Source organism: Oncorhynchus keta, chromosome 34, assembly GCF_023373465.1.
Source record: "Oncorhynchus keta strain PuntledgeMale-10-30-2019 chromosome 34, Oket_V2, whole genome shotgun sequence".
Taxonomy (NCBI): Eukaryota; Metazoa; Chordata; class Actinopteri; order Salmoniformes; family Salmonidae; genus Oncorhynchus; species Oncorhynchus keta.
In genome coordinates, this window is record NC_068454.1 from 76,038,415 (window position 1) to 76,063,007 (window position 24,593).

Consider the following 24,593-nt stretch of genomic DNA (forward strand, 5'->3'; position numbering starts at 1 on the left):
GGAATACAGATATGGATTTATTGGTTACAAATACTTTAAAAACAATGGGCCTCAGGATCTCATCACTCATCATTTTTTTGCATTCAAATTGCCAATCGATAAAATGCAATTGTGTTTGTTGACCATAGTTTATGCCTGCTCATACCATAACCCCACAATGTTGACATTAGCAAACCGCTCGCCCACACACCATACACATGGTCCACGGTTGTGAGGCCGGATGGACGTACTTCCAAATTCTCTAAAAACGACATTGGAGGCTGTTTATGGTATAGAAATTAATATCTAATTATTTGCTAACAGCTCTGGTGGACATTCCTGCAGTCAGCATACCAATTGCACGCTCCCTCAAAACTTGAGACGTCTGTAGCATTGTGTTGTTACAAAACTGCACATTTTAGAGTGGATTTTTATTGTCCCCAGCACAAGGCCAACCTGTGTAACAATCATGCTCTTTAATTAGCTTCTTGATAGGCCTCACCTGTCAGGTGGATGGATTATCTTGGCAAAGGAGAAATGCTCACAGGGAAATAAACACATTTGTCCACAAAATTTGAGAGAAATAAGCTTTTTGTGCCTACGGAACATTTCTGGGATCTTTTATTTCAGCTCATGAAACCAAGGCTTTACATGTTGTGTTTATAATTTAGATCAGTGTAATTCCGGTCCCGGAGGGCTGAAACATTTCTAGTTTTCATCCTATCCTAATAAGGGACTGGTTCAGACCTGGGACAACAGGTGAGTGCAATTAACTACCAAGTAGAAACAAAAAACAGAAGTGTTTCCACCCTCCAGGACCGGCATTGAATAGCCCTGACAGTCTGTAGCAGCCATATACAAACAACACTCAGAGCTAAAGAGCATAGTTCCAGTAACAGGTGTTTATTGGTAGTACTGCATACACAGAGTATCTCCCCTCTCAGGACAAATAACCATATTCAGGTAGTTCAGTCAGTTACTAATACTCACTACATCCCCCTCCATGAAAAACTTCCACAACAAAATAATAACTTTGATTGTAGTACAAACGATCAAAGCTTTAAATCTGGTATCTGGTGAAAAAAAAAAAAAAAGTTAATTAAAGCTCTTTAATGTCCTTTCATACACTTGATTAGAGCCTGGCATCTACATTAACATTATAAATCCACTTTGTAAAAAGAAAAGTGAAATGGACCATTTCCAATAATAACACTATGGTTATAGCACCGTTGAAATGTAGAAAAAGGCAACTTGAACTGTCCTAGCTAGCTAGCCACGGTTACTGTAGGTGACCACGTTTGCAGTGTCAAATGAGTATATGTTTCTCCTGACAGACACACACGAACTCACCCATACTTTGTCAGTTTACCTCACAAACATGAACTCTAAAGACAGACTATCAGATTTTTTTGCACATTCCATGTCCAGGAAAGTCAAAGCATATCCTAATTATTTCCCCTCTTACCTATATTCAACCCCCTTCTCTTTATCTAGTTTCTAAAATGATTGAGGTTTATGATTAAAATCAATCCCCATTTTCCTCTCCCTTTCAGTCTTGGTCTCAGGCTTGAACGTCACTAATACAAGTCTTTAGTGTGGGTCCCAGTTTGAAGTTCATTGGAACCCCTCTTCCTCATCCCTCCCTCCTTCCCCCGTCAGTCTCGTAGGCTGTTGATGAAGGCACAGATCTTGAGGGCGGGTCCTAGTTTGATGTTCATAGTGGAGATGAGGTGTTCTTCTCTGAGTAGCAGCAGGGCCTGTCCGTCAATCTCCTGGGACAAGAACTGGGCTGCCAGCTCCTCGCAACCTGGGAGGGGAGGAGAGAGTGAATACGCTATGAAAAGGGACTGCTCACTAGCAATGAACATACACCTAAAATACACATTGCCGTGGGTTATGGACAAACCAGAACTGTTGGATTTTTAAAATCTATTTCAGGGTTACCCAAACTGGGTCCTGGGGCCCCCCTGGATGCACATTTTGTTTTTTGACCAAGCACTACAAAGCTGATTCAAATAAGCAACTCATCATCTCAGGCATGAACGTTTGAATCAGCTGTGTAGTGCTAGGAAAAACCCAAAACGTGCCCCCAGGACCCAGTTTGGGAAACCCTGTTCTAATTGACCAGTTGGCCATGGGTTCCATTTTTACAGATTCCCCTACTATGAAGACTCTTAATTCATTGTTTACTTCATTGACTGTTAATGAATGAGTACTGACCTTGTAGTGAAGAGATGAACCTGCAGACCTCCTCCACACCCCAATGGGTGGGGCTCCCAGACAGGAAGTTGGCCTCATCCAATGGGAGGCTGCCTTGAGCTGAGTCATCCAAAAGGGGATCGCAGTGGGCGGGCCTAGGGCAGGAGAGGGAGGAGCTAGGGGAGAGTGATGGGGAATCTTCCTCCTCCTCCTCTCCGTCACAGCTGGACACATCCTCTGAGCGACTGGACTCAGAACGACACTACAGCCAATCAGAGAGAAGAGCGTCATACATGTAGGCCTGCAGTTTAAATATGGTACTGGAACTGACCCTGTATGTATGTATTATACATAATCACTGAACAAAAATATAAACACAACATGCAACAATTTCATTGATTTTACTGAGTTACAGTTTATATGAGGAAATCAGTCAACTGAAATAACTTTTTAAAAAAGGGACTCGATCTCTTCACTGTATTTTTGTGAATTCAAATTGCCATCGTTAAATTGCAATTGTGTTTATTGTCCGTAGCTTATACCTTCCCATACCATAACCCCACCATGGGGCACTCTGTTCACAACGTTGGCATCAGCCAAGCCACTCGCCCACTTGACACCATATGGACTGCAGTTGTGAGGCCAGTTGGACGTACTGCCAAATTCTCTAAAACAACGTTGGAGGCCATTTATGGTAGAAAAATTAATATTAAATTCTCCCTCAAAACATGTGACATTATTGTGTTGTGTGACAAAACTGCACATTCAAATTGGCTTTTTATTGTCCCAAGCACAAGGTGCACCTGTGGTATGATCATGCTGTTTAATCAGCTTCTTGATATGCCACACCTGTCAGATGGATGGGATTATCTTAGCAAAGGAGAAATGCTCACTAACAGGCATATAAACAAATGTGTGGTCAAAATTTGAGAGAAACAAGCTTTTTGAGGGTATGGAAATGATCTGATATCTTTTTTTCAGCTCATGAAACATGGGACCAACACTTTACATGTTGTGTTTATATTTGTGTTCAGTATAGTATGCTTACTTACTTTATCATGTTCTTCTATCTGGTGTGTTTCAGTTCTATCTTGTTATTTTTGGTATTACATTGTTATGGATTACTGTAGTGTTAGGTTTAGAGATGGTTAGATACTCATTTTACTGTACTTGTGTATGTGACATTCAAACTTGAAACAGGAGGAGAGTAAACAACAACATTTCTATTTCATGGATCAGAAACATCCACTTTACCTCCTTGACAGGCAAATGTCTGCCGGCTATTTTAGCGCAGGCGATCTCCGAGCTACTCCTGCGAGGACCCCTGCGTCTGACGATGTTGTCTGGGGGAACTGGAGGACCAGGCGGCCGTGCAGAAGCTCGCCCCCTACTGACCTGGAAGTGATGACTGCAGCTCACATTGTATCTGGAGGAGAGTGGACAAAGCAGGTAATAACAAGGAGTCAATAGTGTTGGCTGCACCCAGGACAAAAATGTGATATCAACAGTGCTGACTTTAAAGTGTAGACCTGTTCTAGTCAGAGAGGTGTGTGATATAGTGAGAAGACAGGTGAGGTGGCTAGGGTACCTCTTAGCGCAGGTCTTGGAGCAGAACCTCTTGGAACCCCTGAACTGGCTGGCTGGAGCCAAGCTCTCACAGTACTCGCACTTCAACACTGGTGAGGAGAGAGTCAGACTGTTAGTACAGAGATGACTATGGGTCAGAGGAGGCTGGTGGAAGGAGCTATAGGAGGACGGGCTCATTGTAATGGCTGGAATGGAATAAATGGAACGTTGTCAAACACATTACAATGATTCCGTCCTCCTATAGCTCCTCCCACCAACCTCCTATGCTAGGGATGACAACTACTGTACAGAATCAAGCTATACTACTGCAACATCTCACAGACAACTGGATCAGAGGCAGAATCAAGCTATAGTACTGCAATCTCTCCCAGGCAACTGGATCAGAGGCAGAATCAAGCTATAGTACTGCAACCTCTCACAGACAACTGGATCAGAGGCAGAATCAAGCTATAGTACTGCAACCTCTCACAGACAACTGGATCAGAGGCAAAATCAAGCTATAGTACTGCAACCTCTCACAGACAACTGGATCAGAGGCAGAATCAAGCTATAGTACTGCAACCTCTCACAGACAACTGGATCAGAGGCAGAATCAAGCTATAGTACTGCAACCTCTCACAGACAACTGGATCAGAGGCAGAATCAAGCTATAGTACTGCAACCTCTCACAGACAACTGGATCAGAGGCAGAATCAAGCTATAGTACTGCAATCTCTCCCAGGCAACTGGATCAGAGGCAGAATCAAGCTATAGTACTGCAACCTCTCACAGACAACTGGATTTACATTGATCAGAGGCAGAATCAAGCTATAGTACTGCAACCTCTCACAGACAACTGGATCAGAGGCAGAATCAAGCTATAGTACTGCAACCTCTCACAGACAACTGGATCAGAGGCAGAATCAAGCTATAGTACTGCAACCTCTCACAGACAACTGGATCAGAGGCAGAATCAAGCTATAGTACTGCAACCTCTCACAGACAACTGGATCAGAGGCAGAATCAAGCTATAGTACTGCAACCTCTCACAGACAACTGGATCAGAGGCAGAATCAAGCTATAGTACTGCAATCTCTCCCAGGCAACTGGATCAGAGGCAGAATCAAGCTATAGTACTGCAACCTCTCACAGACAACTGGATCAGAGGCAGAATCAAGCTATAGTACTGCAACCTCTCACAGACAACTGGATCAGAGGCAGAATCAAGCTATAGTACTGCAATCTCTCCCAGGCAACTGGATCAGAGGCAGAATCAAGCTATAGTACTGCAACCTCTCACAGACAACTGGATTTACATTGATCAGAGGCAGAATCAAGCTATAGTACTGCAACCTCTCACAGACAACTGGATCAGAGGCAGAATCAAGCTATAGTACTGCAACCTCTCACAGACAACTGGATCAGAGGCAGAATCAAGCTATAGTACTGCAACCTCTCACAGACAACTGGATCAGAGGCAGAATCAAGCTATAGTACTGCAACCTCTCACAGACAACTGGATCAGAGGCAGAATCAAGCTATAGTACTGCAACCTCTCACAGACAACTGGATCAGAGGCAGAATCAAGCTATAGTACTGCAACCTCTCACAGACAACTGGATCAGAGGCAGAATCAAGCTATAGTACTGCAACCTCTCACAGACAACTGGATCAGAGGCAGAATCAAGCTATAGTACTGCAACCTCTCATAGACAACTGGATCAGAGGCAGAATAAAAAAAAATTAAAGGCTAGTGCATCAGTCTGCTGGTATGGAGTGTATTCTTTAAGGAAGGTAGAAAATATACCACCCACTAACCTGCAGGGCCTCCATTGTCAGCCTGTTGAACACCCATGGCTAGTGGCTCCTTCACTGGCCCAGTCACCTGTCAATCAATGTCAGGTTTGGGTGTTAGAGAAGGATATGTTCTGGCCCTAAAGCAAAGTTCTGTGCAAACAAAACCACATCTCCTCTCCTGATCCATGGTAAGCAGGTAGCTAGGTGCTAGCCAGGTATGTGAACTCACAGGGAAAGGCTCAGCTCCCTCCTGGATGACAAAACCCTCTATGAGGTGGGTGAGGACCTGAGGTTTGACCACCGCCTGGGGCAGAGGGGCTCTGTCTCCCTGACCCCCCACCCCCCAAGACAGGGGTAGAGACAGGGTGGGGGGAGAGGAGAAGGCTGGCACCACTTTAGGAGCTGGAGAAAGAGAGCGAGAGGAAGTGATGGAACCAGGGTAGAAAAGAGTGTGGGTGAAATGTCAGAGTTTGGGAAATTACACTATTGATTCAAAAAACAAACATGAATTTACACTACTCATTCAAAAAAACATGACTTAACCAAATATGAATCATGCTGTGTTTTTTACAACTTAACCTTAAATCCTTGTATCAAGCAATCGCCAACCTTAGATAGGATTCAACTAAACAAGAGCATACATTATGTCTTCAGACATCTTACCTGAGTCCATCGTGGGGGCGGGAGATAGAGGGGCAGAATCTCTCATTGGTGGACAGCAAAGTTGGGAAGGTTCGACTGCCATCTCATTGGTTGCATCAGTTTCCGACTTCCTCTTCAATGAGCCAATTGCAGGCTTTGCCTAATGCAACAGGAAGAGACTAGTTTTTATTAACACACACACACACACACCAACTCTTTCAGTTTCTAAGAGGATTACCGTGGTGTTCCCTCCAGTAGAGGCTATAGTGATGCCGTTGTCCTGGGGGCAGCAGCTTCGGGCCTGTGCCAAAGCCTGGGAGTTTCCTACTGAGCCCTGCCTTGCTCCCACCAGCTGGACTGGGACATGGGGCGGGTGGTGGCCCCCCGTGTTGGGCGGAGCCGGGAGGATAGGTGGAGGGTGGCGTGGGGAAAGCTGGACAGGTAAGCGGTGACCCTGTGAGGTTTTGGGCTGTATGTGCACAGGGCCAGAGCTGTGGCTCACCTTGTCCAAGTTAGTGTTGGACTGCTGCAGTGGCTGCACCACCAAGGTCTGGGTGTTGACGTTAGTTTTGGGGGTGACTGAACCTATGGGGTAGCCCTGAGAGGAGGTAGGAACGTTGGAGGTGGGGACTAGGATGTGCGTCACCGTGGCAGCAGGGGTAACCGTGGTTACCGCCCGGGCCTGACATAGGCCTGAGGGGGAGAGGAGGAGCTGGGAGAGAGGGAGCGTGGGAGAGGAGGAGGCAGGAACTGAGGTGGCAGCAGTTGGGGCCATATTCAGCTGGTTTCCAGTCTTGACATTTATACTGGGGAGAGCAGTGGGATGAGTGTAGCTAGTCAGTTTGTTGGCCATTTGTTGCTGTTGCTGCTGGGTGTTCTGAGAGAACTGCTGCTGTTGCTGCTGAGGATGCTGTTGTTGTTGACTTAGAGAATAGTTGGCTGATAAAGGGAGAGAGTTTAATGCATGTTTAAAGTTGGAATGAGAGATGGTTCTTTGCATCTTAGTGGCACACAAATTGATATAGAATTGTGTCTGCATATTGGAGGCAAAGATAAGTCCTTTCACCTGCGTCTCTCCTGTCTGGAAACTCCGTCTTCACTGCGGCCACTCTGGGAGTGGAGATACAGTGGAGAGCCAGGTTTTGCACCTGAGAGAGTAAGTACAGGGAGAGAGAAAATAAAGCAAACAATTAGAAACAATATTATCTGTGCAAAAATCTCAATTGCTGAGACAACTGTTGACTGAAAAAAAAATGCTTCTCACAACAGGAAGTGGTCACTACCTGGTCATTGTCGGATTGGGCATTGGAGGTGGGATGGACTTCCTGTTGCTGCTGTTGTTGCTGAGGCTGTTGCTGTGCAACTGTTGCTACAGCAGCCGTTGCTGTGCCACCAGGCATGAAGATGAGCTGGGAGGCTGCGAGGGGTGCCCTGAGGGAGCGGTTGACCTGTGGGCTCATAGGTCAGAGGTTATTGAATATAAAGAGGCTCCTTCTCAATTGACAAAAATATCAGTCTTCTCCTCATTCAACTCACTCTCAGGTACATCTGGCCCTGTCCGGCTGAGTTCCCACCCAGCAGCACTGATTGGCTGAGAGCTGATGATGTCACTGATGTGGCAGGGCCGAGGGGGCGGGGATTGGTCATGGTCCCTCCCCCAGAGGTGGTACTCAGATTGACCTGTGACAAGAGGGAAAATGTTGACGCTGCCATATGTCAGAAATCTCAAAGAAAGAAGCTAAGAAACTGCAATTAAGGATAACAATGCTTGCCACGTTTTATTTGAATAATTGACTGTGAAACTTACAGTGGTGGTTGCTTGGGAGACACTGTGGTTGGGAGAGTTGGACTGGCGACTAGCAGCGAGGGTGGCCTGAGAGAGAAACACAAAATTAAATAGGTCAAGAGAAAGTAAAAACTTTGAACGTTGTGGCAGTGCAGTGTATTCCTCTGCTTAGTGTTATTATTACCTGTTATTGTGTTATTACCTGTTATGTAAGGGATAATTAACGAGGGGCTATGTGTTCTATGGAAAATAATGAATGGCGTGCAAGGTGTGTTCCACAACGCGCTAGCGAAGTGGAAGTGACGTTCCACGGGGTTGCATTATTTTCCAGAGAACGCAAAGTGCCGAGTTGATTATCCCTTTTATAACATGGCTATAATTGAACACATTTGCCGGTAGAAATGTGTTAATTTGCCGGTAGAAATGTGTTCAACATCTACTGAAGTGGCTAGCAAGTTTACTAGATAGCTACAGTCTTCTTAGTAAACAAACAGACTTGCTAGTTTAGCTAACCAAAACATCATGCCTAGCTTGCTGCTATGAACATCGAATTCAACAATACCAACGTTTTCAATTCAACTTTTTCTTTCAAAAGAAGCTCAAACAGAACATGTAAGAATGAACTATAGCCATTGAATTCTACCGTGTGTTATAGGGATATAATGCATGCTTTAGAATGCCATTCAAGCCAATCAGAAACAAGTATTCAACAATGCCATGGTATAATAGTGTTATTACTTGTTGTGTCACCTTTCATTGTGTTATTAGCTGTTGTGCTACCCGTTATTATTGTGTTATTATTACCTGTTGCACGGCAGCCAGGTTGTGAAGCTGCTGGGCACTGTTGATTTGCTGCTGCAGCATTAGCTGCTGGAAGTACTGGGCTGCGTTCGGCTGTCTCTGCAGCGCCTGAAGGGCCTAGAGAGTACAAATCACCAAATCATCCTCAACATCACTTCATTGTTCAAATACACACAAGGTCAAAGCTAAATCTGACTTCCGCTTTTAACCCAACCACTACGAAAGACACACATACAGGTATTTTTTGGAGGTGCAGGGGGCTGCGACACTGGGCGCCCGGGGAGCTGTTGTTGTGGGGGGTTAAGTGCCTTGCTCCAGGGCACAACTGCAGGCAATGGCATCTAGGATTTGATACCAGCAACCCTCCAGTATGCACATGCTCTTCTTGACTGGTCATTCCTAGGCAAGGCTAGTAGTTCAACATTCAGTGCAGACATTCGCCCTATTGTCAAAGATAATGATTCATGCAGCAGGCTTAAAAATAATAAAATAATCACCTGCACAGCTTGCCTCTCATACAGAGACATGTGGGCTATCTGGGGAGGGCGGGAGTTCCCAGCAGACGGCGCATTCCCATTGGTAGAGCCCGTGTTCTGGTCATCACCTGCATCCATGCTCTCTGTACAAAACACAGATATCAATCAAATCATGGACTGTAATATCTTACAGTACTGTCAAATAATACTTTTTTCTTTCTTATATGAAAATATATACCATAACAATTGCAAAGCAATTTTATTACCTAGAAATCTCTCTTCTCAGTAGCAGACATTTGACCTCAATAGACCCATACCCAGTTATCACGTTCTAATCTAATCTATAAATTAACTGGCCATAACTGCTAAAGCTATATCTTGCTGTATGTTGTTGCAGTTCTTAGCTAGCGAATGCAATGGGTGAAATTGTCATTGGCGGTTGGAGGCCGGCTGGCTGTCAACAACATGATCGATGACCGAAAGGGAAGCAGCCAGGAGGGAACATGGACGGACAAGTGTGCTCTTCCAAACGTTTAAAACGTTCAATTAGATATTCAAAATTAAGGACAGACAATTGCGTTTGATATTAGATAGCTATATAATTTACTTTCAATGACTGGCAATGTTGCATTAGAACAAAACCTAGGCGAGATCATTGCAGCAATAGTGCATCTGGCTAACGTTAGCATAGCTAGCTATCAAGCTAGAGCTAGATCATAAGTTAATTGCAAGGCTTTGTGAAATTTCTCTCTTACCTCAATCTCCTGGACCTTTATTTTCTTTAACCTTTTAAATATAAAATCCAGCTTTTGTCTGTAAACGTTTTACGCATTTGCATTTGGAAGGAATCTTTGATGTTTTTCTGATTATTGTGTGAAGCAAACAACGGTGAGCCAGATGAGAGAAATCCCGCCCCCTCTCATTTTTTACCATTCCTTTTCCGGCGCCAAAAAAAAGCGTCATTGAGATGCATCAGAGAGGTCTCCTAAAATGGGGAGACTATGAACAAAAAGTGTGGTAATTTCTAAACGGTTCACCCGATATGGATGAAAATACCCTCAAATTAAACCGGACAGTCGGCACTTTATTGTATCATTTCAAATCCAAAGTGCTGGAGTGAAGAGCGCCCCCCCCACAATTGTTTTTTTTAATCACTGTCCCAATACTTTTGAAACTCACTTTTTTTTTATACTTGTGTGTCATTAAAGTTTGCTTTGCCTACCTATTTCAGGGATTTAGAAGAATGTCTACTATTCGTTTCCTATTGCTATTTCATACAAAATAGAAGGGGAAAATGTGTAATCTTCATCATTTAAAGAAACTGAGGGAGAGTAAGAGGACTCACATGCTATAAAGTTTATGCACACCTGAAGACAACTCCAAATACAGGGCTGACGAGAGAGAGAGAAGAGAGCGAGCGAGCGAGAGCGCAAGGGTCCAAATCAGCAAGGGTCCAAATAAAAGGCCTGGAAGACTTGAATGAAGCCACTTGAAAACGACAGTAAGCCCATCTAATCATTTGTTGTAGAATAACAGATGCGTAATAAAGATTTTGTATAATTTCAGACAGTAGTTTTGCAGGCGGAAGTACAGAGCTAGTAATCAAATCAGTTATAAGTGTCACAAATGTCAAAGGAACAAGTCGAAGGGATAGAAAATGGAAAATGGAGGTCCAGGGAGAGGAGGGGGGCTGCAAATAGAGACGGCCTTGGCCAGGGAGATGTAGAACCAGTAGAGCTGAAGATAGGGAAAAGAGGAAGAGTGAACAGAGGGGTGGGTGGGAGAGGTAATGGAAGTTTGGGTGTAAGAGGTGAAGGGGGAGCTGGATTGGGAGGAGGGGTGAGGATGAGGTAGGACAGAGAGGAGATGCTGAAGCAGGAGATAGCGCTGTGGTTGGTGGAAGACCAGGAGAAGACTCACATCTAACCCAGCAGGACTACCTCTACCCCACAGATGATTGAGCTGGCTAACACGGAGAGCAGAATCCAGGATGTCCAGGCCATCATCCCTGACCTGGAACACTTTAACATCCGGTTCAAAGCCATTCCTCGACTGGGCTGCCGGGAGGTTCAAAACTTTCTGGCCATGAAAAGGGACGGTCAGATCCTTCAAATCATAAAACTCCTCTTCTTTGACCAAGAGGATGATAAAGAGCAGAGTAGGAAACACTGGAGGGAGAACAAGACCAAAACAGGCAGAGGGTTCAGGCTGAGGCATAGTGATACGGCTGTCTCAACACCGGCTATGTACACCAGTACCACCAGGAGTTGGGCTAGGTTGGAGGTGGGGGAGGTGTCTTCGATAGTGACTAAAGGAACCAGAGTGAAGGTGAAAGACATTGTGAGCAAAGAGTATTGTGACAAGTCAGTGTTTTGGAGGAACGGCGTGTCACCCGGGCCTCGGAGGTTCGATATGTTCTTCCAGAATGAAGCAGATGAGTTGGAAATGCTCAAGTTCTTTCATGAGCTGGGAGAGGGCGGGTCAGGTGGAATCAGGACAGCATTATACACCAAAGGCAACAAGGTGGAGTATGGATTCCTCAGCGGAAGGTTGGACTTCCTGCCCCAAATCCAGACGGGCAATTCTGGAAAAAACAGAAAGGCGGCTGAAAAGAAGAAACGTGAGCGGCTCGTGATCGAATGCAAATGTACTGCCGGCAACATGGTTGGGAAACTGGTCACTAAAATCCACAACAGTAACCAGTACAGCTACCAGGTCCAGACCTACATGTACATTCTGAATAGGGAGGGGGAGGTAGAAAAGTGTTCTCAGATGAAGAGAGCAGTGATGATTGTGAGACACTACCACCAGGGAGGGGACCCTCCCAGGGACTTCCGCTGGAGTTACCTGCAGATAGAGCCCTCAGTCCAGGACATTTCTTGGGGGAATCTAGCCCTCACCCTCCGATCCAACAGGTCCCAGACGTGCTCAAAAGGTTTGAAATCCAGGCTCTTCACTGGCCACGGCAGAACACTGACATTCCTGTCTTGCAGGAAATCACGCACAGAACGAGCAGTATGGCTGGTGGCATTGTCATGCTGGAGGGTCATGTCAAGATGAGCCTGCAGGAAGGGTACCACATGAGGGAGGAGGATGTCTTCCCTGTAACGCACAGCGTTGAGATTGCCTGCAATGACAAGTTCAGTCCAATGATGCAGTGACACACCGCCCCAGACCATGACGGACCCTCCACCCCCAAATCGATCCCCTTCCAGAGAACAGGCATTGGTTTAACGCTCATTCCTTCGACAATAAACGCGAATCCAACCATCACTCCTGGTGAGACAAAACTGCGACTCATCAGTGAAGAGCACTTTTTACCAGTCGTCTGGTCCAGCGACGGTGGGCTGTTGTCTGTGATGTCTGGTGAGGACCTGCCTTACAACAGGCCTACAAGCCCGCAGTCTAGCCACGGCTAAAGGCTGTATTCAGGCACTCCACTTCACGCTGTGCATTAGAACAGCCCTTATCAGTTGTATATTGGTTAAATATGAATCATATTTTATCAGTACATACAGAGAGCAGTTGTTTTAAAAATATATTTATTATGTTTTACATCGTGTTGCTTAGGGAGTTAATTGCCCCTGTTAACACGCCAGCACACTAAAACGTGTCATACATGACAGATTCAGAACTGTAATCAAACACTTTATTCATATTTAATTGATGCAAAAGCGCAAAACTAAACAAATTCTCTTTTACTCTTCCCCTCATCTGCAAGTACAAATAGCATCACAAACTAAAGCCAAAGTCCGAACTGGCCAAAACCATCGAACCCAGACCTAGTTTGGTTCTGATCCATTTCGCCACATCTCATTGGGGCCTGTTGTCCTGGGCCAGGTCTAACTAATGCCATCTTTCAGGTCTTGATTGAACTAAGCGAGTGCCATTGGCCAAGTTTTTTTTGTTTTAAAAACACCACAAACAAGCAAAAACAAAATTAAAAAACAACATTCACCCACATGTCACAGAGAGTACATGTGTATTTTTCTTGATTATATAAATTACTTAAGTTCCTCCATTTTACTGTTGAACACAAAGTGCCTTCTGTTGCCTTATGAAGGACCTGTTCAATCACAGCATTATATTACAAAATCATCATCAATGTCCTCAGTATCATTAATGCTGCATTCATAACCAAGTGGGAAGATGGTATTTACCACATACGACTGGGATTTACCCACTTGAACACCCTTCCAACTGGTAATTACTAGTGGGAAAATTGTCTATGATCCCTGTGCTCCGACTTCCCCCTCATGGTGACCTCACCTATAAGAAAATTACCTCAATAACAGCTTTTTTGGCTGTTAAATGCAACAAAACATAATTTATAAAAATCCATTAATATGGTTTTTTAACACTATAATTTGTGTGAAAGCTGTACTTTTAATTTACAGTTGACGCTGCTTGTTGGCCATTAGCCAATCAGTGTTTCTCAACGATTTCAAAGAACGTAAAATGCATCCAACTTGTATTAACAACTTCACAACTGGTAATTACCACCTTCCCACTTGGTTATGAACACAGCATAACAGTAGGCTACTACTCAGGACCATGGTTTGGGTCAATGCCATTTCAATTTTGTCAACATACAGTGCCTTGCGAAAGTATTCGGCCCCCTTGAAGTTTGCAACCTTTTGCCACATTTCAGGCTTCAAACATAAAGATATAAAACTATTTTTTTGTGAAGAATCAACAACAAGTGGGACACAATCATGAAGTGGAACGACATTTATTGGATATTTCAAACTTTTTAAAATAAAAAACTGAAAAAAATTGGGCGTGCAAAATTATTCAGCCCCTTTACTTTCAGTGCAGCAAACTCTCCAGAAGTTCAGTGAGGATCTCTGAATGATCCAATGTTGACCTAAATGACTAATGATGATAAATACAATCCACCTGTGTGTAATCAAGTCTCCGTATAAATGCACCTGCACTGTGATAGTCTCAGAGGTCCGTTAAAAGCGCAGAGAGCATCATGAAGAACAAGGAACACACCAGGCAGGTCCGAGATACTGTTGTGAAGAAGTTTAAAGCCGGATTTGGATACAAAAAGATTTCCCAAGCTTTAAACATCCCAAGGAGCACTGTGCAAGCGATAATATTGAAATGGAAGGAGTATCAGACCACTGCAAATCTGCCAAGACCTGGCCGTCCCTCTAAACTTTTAGCTCATACAAGGAGAAGACTGATCAGAGATGCAGCCAAGAGGCCCATGATCACTCTGGATGAACTGCAGAGATCTACAGCTGAGGTGGGGCACTCTGTCCATAGGACAACAATCAGTCGTATATTGCACAAATCTGGCCTTTATGGAAGAGTGGCAAGAAGAAAGCCATTTCTTAAAGATATCCATAAAAAGTGTTGTTTAAAGTTTGCCACAAGCCACCTGGGAGACACACCAAACATGTGGAAGAAGGTGCTCTGGTCAGATGAAACCAAAATTGAACTTTTTGGCAACAATGCAAAACGTTATGTTTGGCGTAAAAGCAACACAGCCCATCACCCTGAACACACCATCCCCACTGTCAAACATGGTGGTGGCAGCATCATGGTTTGGGCCTGCTTTTCTTCAGCAGGGACAGGGAAGATGGTTAAAATTGATGGTAAGATGGATGGAGCCAATTACAGGACCATTCTGGAAGAAAACCTGATGGAGTCTGCAAAAGACCTGAGACTGGGACAGAGATGTCTTCCAACAAGACAATGATCCAAAACATAAAGCAAAATCTACAATGGAATGGTTCAAAAATAAACATATCCAGGTGTTAGAATGGCCAAGTCAAAGTCCAGACCTGAATCCAATCGAGAATCTGTGGAAAGAACTGAAAACTGCTGTTCACAAATGCTCTCCATCCAACCTCACTGAGCTCGAGCTGTTTTGCAAGGAGGAATGGGAAAAAATGTCAGTCTCTCGATGTGCAAAACTGATAGACATACCCCAAGCGACTTACAGCTGTAATCGCAGCAAAAGGTGGCGCTACAAAGTATTAACTTAAGGGGGCTGAATAATTTTGCACGCCCAATTTTTCAGCTTTGGATTTATTAAAAAAGTTTGAAATATCCAATAAATGTCGTTCCACTTCATGATTGTGTCCCACTTGTTGATTCTTCACAAAAAAATACAGTTTTATATCTTTATGTTTGAAGCCTGAAATGTGGCAAAAGGTCAAAGTTCAAGGGGGCCGAATACTTTCGCAAGGCACTGTAGGAAGTGAACTGATGGGAACAGAATTAAAATGGAATAGGTTCCAACCCTACTCTTCAAATAGCTAAGGAAAAAGGTAGAACGGGTCAGAAGTACATTTTGGTCAAGGCCCAGTCAGCATCCTACTCTAAAACAGCAACACGGACTAAATGTGTGTGTCTAGCAGTGCATTGGTTAGAATGGCTCTGTACTATATTGTGGTCCAACTTAATTTGAAGGTCGTTATTAAATGTTTTTACCCATTCGAAAACTTTAGGCTAAGAGTGTTTATTATTTCTTAACAATCGTAAATATATCTAACCATTTTAAAATGTATAAACCATTTAATTACAATGACCTGTAAGCATATAAATCATGAACAAAAGCCTGCGTATTCACTTACTGTAATATTACCATGGAAAAATGATTCTAAGCAGTGTATAAGCAGACCTTCAAATAAAGTGTGACCTACGAGTCGGTACACAGCCATCAGCTACTGAAACAAACTGGATGGGAGTCACATGTTAGAAGCTGTTCCTATGGTTGCATTGTGTCAGCACTAACACGTCAGAAAGGCCTTACGGTTTCCACTAGATTAGACAGCCACAAAGTCAAAATTGGCTCTATCATGAAAATTAAATACATTTTATTTAAAAGTCAGGCTTCGGCATCAGGTTCAGTGTGGTTAAGGTTAGTTAGGTTTAAAAATCAGATTTTAAATTGTAGAAATAGACGGGGTTCATGACTTTGTGGCAGTGTTAACTAGTAACGACACCCATTGTGCCAGATGAACCAGATGTAACAGAGTGTCTGAGACGTCACTCTCCATCCAGAGGTGGCCACTCCAGTTCATGAAAAAAATAAAAAGTGTATCCAGGTTTTTGTTGCCACCTCCAAATAATGACGCCTGGGCCATGCAAACCAGGGCAGGTGACTTACCATCTAATATAACAAACTAAGTGTTTAGGAGTCATAGATCCTCCAGCCTTCCATAAACTAGTGTGCCCACCTCTAAACTCATCCCTGAAACTGTCAAAATGAACTAGGATGAAGTTGCGCCTAGACACTGAACTGAGGTCAGTTTTATGTTTCTCCGGACTTGGAGAGAGTAAGTGATGATCCTAGATCTGTGCCTAAGGGCAATATCTATCCGAAGTCTCAAAAGCTTCACACGGGATAGATCCCTCCCACTACTGACACCAGATCACATGGGAAGCAAGTGGTCATCCCTCTCTTCTGGCTGCTCCTTTGGCTCTGTGGACACACCCCTGTATGTGGGAGGTACCTCTTCGGGGCCCTGTGTCCTACACACAAAATTACATCCATCCTGAGGGTGAGGGAGAGAGAGTGAGAAGAGTTATGACTGACCAGCCAATCCCAGCCCTCAAAAGAACAGCGAAATGCCCTCAAGTAATGCATAAATGTGGCCTTCAACATAGACACAATCCCAAATCAACCCATTTAACCTCCAACATTTTATTTTTATTTAAAATGTATTTAACTAGGCAAGTCAGTTAAGAACTCATTCTTATTTACAATGACGGCCTAGGAACTGCCTTGTTCAGGAGCAGAACGACAGATTTTTTTTATCCTGTTAGCTCAGGGATTCGAGCCAGCAACCTTTCGGTTACTGGCCCAATGCTCTAATCACTAGGCTACCTGCCACCCCAAACAGACACTAAAATACCAAATCAACCCATATACCCTCCTTCAACAGACCCTGAATCCCAAATCAACCCATATAACCTCTTCCAACCTAAAACACTCGTAGGGGATAGGGTTTGGTATCAATCCATATGAAATGAAAGGCAGGAATGTTAATAATGCCAGTTCACACACTCCATGCTGAATACTCCCTCTAGCTAGCTAGTGTAGTGAAGTTCCAGCTAATGGATAAATGAGTTTATGATATCTGTTCTGCCGTGATTAGCAGCAGAGTTCTAAGGCACAGATGACTGCTCTCTGGGACATTATCACGTTGGCCAAATGTTCCAAAGTAGTGAAGCACAGTGCCGTCTGTCCGAGTCAGAAACACACTGATTTCTGAGAACAGTCCCAGAACTTTGCTGCCGTACCTCATCAATAAGCTGACAAATTAGCTACTGTATGGCCATTCAAACACCTTGCACTGGGCAGCTAGCTGGAGCAAGTTTGCTCAACTGAGCGAGCAGGATATGCCGTAGTAGCATTACGTCATAGCTACCAAGAGAGGAGCGATTATCGGAATTAGTGTTAAGCGGATGAACAAAAACTAGATTTTTTTCGATTAGGTCCTCGTCCTACAAGACAGAACGGTTGAGGGACGAGCTTCACGTAGTAGTGACGCCGCCTGACGTGAGACAGTGATGTGACTTCTACAAACACTCACCGCTGCCAGGTTGCCAACCTGCGTCCAGAAGACATAGTTGGGGAACTGCTGCAACCCTTTGGCCCCGACAATCAACCGCTGGTAGAGGAATCCACAAATGAGGTACACTGACAAGAGGACGAACCCACTGGGACAGAGGAATGAATAAACATTTTAAAAAGGTGTCAAATCCCCAGTTGGAAACCCATCCCATTAATTGACACATGAACAAACATCACAATGATTCACAGTGATAATTATTCTGCTGTTCTGTTTTGTTAAATGTAAATGTTAAGCGTTGAGGAAATAAGAGACCATTATCATAATAAATACCAATAAATATGTAAATATTTATTGGGTATTTGTTGGAGAGAGAAATGGAGAGCTTTGGTTGCTACCCTGCGTTCCAGCCAGCGGGTTGGGGATAAGTCTGAGTATTTCTGTAGTCACCGGAATGTGTGTAATCAGGAAGGATGCATAATCTTAGTACTAACATGATGAGTATTATGGAGCCTGCACTGAGCTGGGATGGCAGAGCGGGACAGACCGCACTGGAGTCCAGTTCAAACAGATAGAAACAGTCCCTGTCCCTCTCCCTCTCCTCCAACACCACTTCCAGCTTCCCCTAAGAGACACATGGGGAGAGAGAGAGAAAGAGAGGTTTGAGCAAGAGGGAGGACGATAGGAGGGGATGTAGAGAGGTGTGCGTCAATGTGTGACAGGGAGTGAGGCATGTCAAATCACCACACCACAGTGATCCAAACCCTCCCATCCCTCTCTCACCATTTCCACTCCTCTGTTGCAGGAGATCATGACAATGGCTTTCCTCATCTCCTTGGAACAGTGGCCATCATACTTGGTGCCGTTGCTGTAGATCAACATCACCCAGTCACCTGTAGGGGGTGATCGGTAGCAAAGAGCGAGAGAGAAATAGTGAGAGAGAGAGATGGAAGGGGAGAGAGAAAGGGCATCACTATATCTGGTCATGCTAGAGCTGACTTACAGAGATACTATAATATACCGTAACACACTGATAAGACCGGCACATGACTTTCTCAAAGGAAAAGATAAAGAACCGGACATTCTTACTTCCTCCGATAGCCTGTGTTGCAGTGTACAGGCCAAGCACTGTCTCACTTTCTTTTTCCGTATGGTCGATCTGAACGAGTCCCGCTCCTACCATTTTCCCCGCATCCCCACACACCTGGAACTGGTACGTGTAGCTTTCCTTGCCGCTTGTCGTCGCCACAGAGAAACTGTAACCAAGGGAACCGTGGAAAAAAAACTGTGGTAACGTTACCTTGTATAAGTGTTACGTGTGATGTTACATGAGTGAGGTAGACTAAAATGAACAATCTCTGGAAAATTAAAACTAAGGGAGTTTCCAAGCTTAATGTGGCCTCCTGACTGCTGAACAATAACCTTTTTATACCATCATGCAAAGCTAATTTCTGTGACAGCTGACAAAGTATAATTTCACCTCCCCAAGCAATGGACGTCAGTGTGTGTGGAGTCTTACTTTTTGGCTGATAAACAATTGCTTTGATACCCCTCACCTGGTAAAGCAATAGGATATCCCACAGATATTTTTATGTTTTCCATTTCTAAAACGGTAATTCCTTACGTCTTGTTAGTGAGCGGTTCTAGAAGACTGAGGACCTTCCGTTCTGCCGGGGACTCAGAGAACAGCTTACACCTCTTGGTGTCGTCACTGGCCTGGCTTCCACAGACCAACAGGACCAGCTGAACAGCCAGAACTAACAGCCGCCCAGACGTCGCTGTGTGTGGGGTGGACATGGACACCTGGGGAAAATATATAATGGAAAACAATTAAAATACTATACTTTGTAAGGCTTATTTGGTCTGTTTCACTGCATGACTGATTCATTGCCTAACCAATTCATTTGACACAATGACACGGATAAAAAGCAGTAAACGAGTGCTGCTCTTTTAACGCTGTAGGACTACTGAGAAAAAACACCTGCCTTGTGATATTTACAATGATTGTACAAAACATTAGGAACACGCGCTCTTTCCATTACATACTGACCAGGTGAAAGCTATGATCCCTTATTGATGTCATCTGTTAAATCCACTTCAATTAATATAGATGAAGGGGATAAGACAGGTTAAAGAAGGATTTTTAAGCATATTTTATTTTATTTCACCTTTATTTAACCAGGTAGGCTAGTTGAGAACAAGTTCTCATTTGCAACTGCAACCTGGCCAAGATAAAGCATAGCAGTGTGAACAGACAACAACAGAGTTACACATGGAGTAAACAATAAACAAGTCAATAACACAGTAGAAAAAAAAGAGAATCTATATACATTGTGTGCAAAAGGCATGAGGTAGGCGAATAATTACAATTTTTCAGATTAACACTGGAGTGATAAATGATCAGATGGTCATGTACAGGTAGATATATTGGTGTGCAAAAGAGCAGAAAAGTAAATAAATATAAACAGTATGGGGGGATTGTATGAGTGCGCCATTCAGATTGTATGTGTGCGCCATTCAGAGTAAATGGGCAAGACAAAAGATTTAAGTGCCATTGAAGGAGGTATGGTAGTAAGTGCCCAGGCTCAAGGCTCAACCATTTCTGTGATTCCCAAGACACGAGATACATATCAGACAAAACTCTGCTACAACAGCGAGTCAGACCATATGAAAGTAAAATTACGCAGCAAAGCGGTTTACAAGAATGGTGCGTTCAAGAGAACTCGGAAAAATACGAGGTCAAATCATGACGTCACTGATTTATAGCTCGGAAAGTCGGAGCTCTCGAGGCCCGCGTTGGGAGTAGGACTTGTTTTTTTAATGATCGGAGCTCGTTTCTTCGAGTTTCGTATTGTCTTGAACGCTCGGAAGTTTCTTTTATTTTTTTAAACCTTTATTTAACTAGGCAAGTCAGTTAAGAACAAATTCTTATTTTCAATGACGACCTAGGAACAGTGAGTTTAACTGCCTGTTCAAGGGCAGAACGACAGATTTGTACCATGTCAGCTCGGGGATATGAACTTGCAACCTTTCGGTTACTAGTCCAACGCTCTAACCACTAGGCTACGCTGCCGAGATTTGAGGTCAGTTATTTTGTATGCGGCATAAGATCTGTTTGCAGAAGGAAATTAAACTATCCCGCCATCTTGACTTGCACACCCCTGACCTAAGGTGCATTCAGGATGGTTGCTGCAACGTTCCGTGAGCGCTCATGGCAAAACTGTCGAACATAAACTGTGTTGAATTGAACGTTCAATTACAGAAACGAGCTTGACATGAACACCGTGGTAGATGTCGTATGTCATTGCGAAATAGGTAAGGCCGTAATTAACAAAGCAGCTGTCATGCTACTTTTGAAACGTTGTAGAACGTTACGCATCCTGAATACACCCCTAGCCTCGGCTGATACTGTAACACAAACAACTTTTAGACATACCTTCATTCTGAAAAGATGTAGCCAGCTATTCCGTTAGCGTAGCCAATGAATAGTGTAGGTTGAAGTGGCTACAATCTAGCTGGTCTGGTCAAGTAGCTAGCAAAAGCAAGCTAAGCTAGCTAAATGGCACACCGTGTCTCGTTTTGTCATGCAAATGCAACAGACTAACACCTGGTAATCAATTTCGATCACGCACAATTACAACACCATGTATGTTAACAGTCCGCTATAAAATGTACTTTAATACAAACTATTTATGCTATAAAATCATTATACACCGTCTAGCGTTACTTTATGTCAGATGCGGAAGTGGAATTAAATAAGGAAACGCATTTGACTGTAGCAAAGATTTATCTAAATCAAGACACACCACAAGCTTGTCGTTTCCAATGGTATCAAATGAGTCGTAGAGGGCAGAGCTAAGCACGTGCTAGCGATATCCTATTGGCGCGTTCTAGTATACATGTGCATATTTACGTTAGGGCACGCCTACTCTGTGAAGTGTGTGCAATAACTAAATTCTCATTTGCACTCCTAAACAGCGCGATTAAAAAAATAAAACAAAATTATGACATAGGGTGAAGTCTACAAAACTTAGTCCATTCTGTTCATAACAGATTCTAGTTTTGGGAACAGAAACATTTATTGAGATCAAATGTTTAATTGATGATAATATTTGCAGGATCTCGGCAAAAATCCATATCGTTCCATCTTCTCCCAGTGGGCTTCCTCTCACTGAGAGGAAGCGGATTTATCACATTTACACAGCCGGTGAAATAACTGTCTCATTGTTCTAACCATTCAATTCATGGGGCATTATTGGCATGGGAAACATTTATTTTTAACATTTTTTATCAACAACAAATCAATACATGAAGTACATGTGGGAACACAAGTATATATAAATAATATCCAATAGACAATTGAGCTGGGGGCGGGGCTAGAGGGTACAATATCACATTACACAAGGACGTTAAGGGACAAGCATACACTTATAATTCTAACAGCTTTTTTGTTAGTAGAGTATTTCATTGTCTTAAAATACAGTTCAGTTTCTTTTTGTAAGGTAAGAAAATGTGGTGTTTTGTAAATTTACATTTGTGAATATGAAATAATGAAATGAATTACATTAAAATGTTTCTGGTTATTTTATTTCTATCGTAGGTAAAGAATCCAAGCAGTTCATCTCTCCACAATAGTGTAAGCTCTTCATAAATGTGTTCAAATATAAATCTACTGATGTCTTGCCACAGTTTTCTTACATGAATACAATGCCAAAAAAGATGCAACAGTGTTTCTGGGTGGTCATTACAAAAGGAACAATTTGAGTTGATGTTTTCCTTAAACTTCTTCATATAGTGGTTGGCAGGATAATATTTATGAATAATTTTAAAGGAAACTTCCTTAATTTTGTTAACTAGTAGGTATGTGTGAAGAAAAATGATATATATAAATTAAGGACCATGACAAGAAAACCTGCTGATGAAAAGCAGAAAGTTTCACTGGAACTTTGTCAATATTATAATTGCAAACCAACATGAAGTTAAGTCCACCAAAAGTAGAGAAGACATGATGAGGAATACAATTCCACATATAAGTGGGTCTTCTTAGGAATTGTTTTATCCAATTGATCTTAAAAGTATTATTTAAGGTAGTAAAGTCCAGAAAATTCAGCCTACCATTCTCATAAGTGTTCATTACAACAGTTTTCCTAATGTAATGATACGGTTTCTCCACAGAAAGTTGAAAAGCATCTGGTCTATCTCCTTGCTTATTTTACCATCACGATATAAAGATAGAGCACCATATGTTAGTCTAGAGATACCTTCAGTCTTGCTTATTAGGACTTTTTCTTCCTTTTAAAGATAAGTCCCTCTGTAGCCATTGATTTAGCTTCTTCTGTTTTTTTTAAATAAGAGAGTTCAAATTTAGTAAGCCTCTAGACTTCTGATCCTTTGTAATGGTTATGCCTAAATATGTAAGTTCTTCTTTTACTGAAATACCATAATATAAAGGTGTCACACAATCTTTGACAGCTATGAGTTCACATTTATTCATGTTAAAATATAGACCAGATGCTTTGGAAAAGGATTGCATCACATTGATCGATATGGGAATATGGTTAGCGTCTTTCAGAAAAAGTGTAGTATCGTCAGCCTACTGGCTTATAATAATTTCTTTACCAGCTATGGAAATACCTTGTACAGGACTACTGTTTAAAGAATTTGTAAGAAGTTGGGTGATTAATAAAAACAGGTACGGAGAGATAGGACAACCTTGCCTAATTCCTCTCTTTAACTCAAATCTCGGTGAGGTGCCCTTATTTCAATTTGATAGAGCTGTTACCATTTGTATAGAGAGTCTTAATAGACTTACAGGAAAAAATCCCCAAAGCCAAGTCGTTCAAGGGAGTGGAAGATGAACTGATGCTCTGTCAAATGCTTTATAAAAATCTAAAAAATAATATGAATCTATCCTCAGTTATTAGGTCTGAGTAGTCAAGTATGTCTAATACTAGTCTGACATTGTTAGAAATATGTCTGTTCCTCATAAAGCCAGACTGTGTTTCATCAATGATTGCATCCAGGACTTCTTTAATTATTTTTGCAAGTAGGCTAATATCTTATAGTCATTACTAAGAAGACAAATTGGACGCCAGTTATCGATGAGCAGCATTTATTTTTTAGGCTCAGTGTTATTAACACCTGACTCGTTGTAGGAGGGAGAACATTGTTTTTAATACTCTCTGAACACACTTCAAATAGGAAGGGAGCTACTTGTTCAGAAAATAATTTGTCAAATTCTGATGTAATTCCATCAACACCTGGTGATTTATTGTTCTTTAGATGTTTGATAGACTCTAATCTCTTCAACTTTGATGGGTTCGTCACACTGTTTAGATTCTATATCACCGATAGTGATCATTATTCAGTGAGTTAAAAAACATATCTGTGGATTCCTGACAGTACGTAGAGCAATACAATTTTCAGTAAAAATTGCTACAGTATTTAGCGATACATTTTTGGTAATCTGTATTAACACCATCAATGTTTAACTTAATGGATAGTGTTATTTGTAGAGTGAAATTTCACAAGTCTAAAGAAATAGGATGAATTCTGTTCTCCCTCCTCAATCCATTTCCCCAAGATCTAATAAAGGCTCCTTCTGCTTTTGATCTATATCTATTATCCAGTTTATTTTGTAACTCAATCAGTTCCATCTTCTCCCCGAAAGGCTGGCTGGGGACCTCTGAGAAAGGGAAGTTATCTTAATGAATCACCTTTTCCTCTGGTCTCAGCAAGATTACTACCATATTTTCTAAGGTATTTGGACACCTCAAATTTAAAGCTCCCAGTTCTTTTTTTATTATTATTTTT

At 42.6% G+C, this 24,593-nt stretch overlaps 2 protein-coding genes across 3 annotated transcripts; both read right to left on the reverse strand.

The window, feature by feature from the left end:
* Nucleotides 1–861: 861 nt before the first annotated feature.
* Nucleotides 862–17,928, reverse strand: LOC118367911 (polyhomeotic-like protein 1). Of its 2 annotated transcripts, none has more exons than XM_035751647.2 (15): nt 17,802–17,928; nt 9,268–9,389; nt 8,774–8,887; nt 7,991–8,056; nt 7,720–7,863; nt 7,467–7,631; nt 7,250–7,331; nt 6,422–7,122; nt 6,205–6,343; nt 5,771–5,943; nt 5,563–5,629; nt 3,767–3,854; nt 3,433–3,604; nt 2,200–2,440; nt 862–1,786 (listed from the first exon to the last, which is right to left on the reverse strand). In XM_035751647.2, exons 2-15 carry the CDS (start codon nt 9,382–9,384, stop codon nt 1,635–1,637), a joined length of 2,421 nt encoding a protein of 806 aa, XP_035607540.2. In that variant the 5' UTR covers nt 9,385–9,389; nt 17,802–17,928; the 3' UTR covers nt 862–1,634. The 2 variants fall into 2 exon arrangements, with proteins under 2 accessions (XP_035607540.2, XP_035607539.2); XM_035751646.2 differs by lacking the exon at nt 17,802–17,928 and adding an exon at nt 10,002–10,212.
* LOC118367677 (cation-dependent mannose-6-phosphate receptor-like) lies at nt 16,638–21,222 on the reverse strand. Its single transcript, XM_052492668.1, has 7 exons — nt 21,217–21,222; nt 19,405–19,583; nt 18,870–19,036; nt 18,564–18,673; nt 18,328–18,405; nt 17,802–17,879; nt 16,638–16,760 (listed from the first exon to the last, which is right to left on the reverse strand). The coding sequence occupies exons 1-7, from the start codon at nt 21,220–21,222 to the stop codon at nt 16,638–16,640; spliced, it is 741 nt and encodes a 246-aa protein (XP_052348628.1).
* Nucleotides 21,223–24,593: the final 3,371 nt, after the last annotated feature.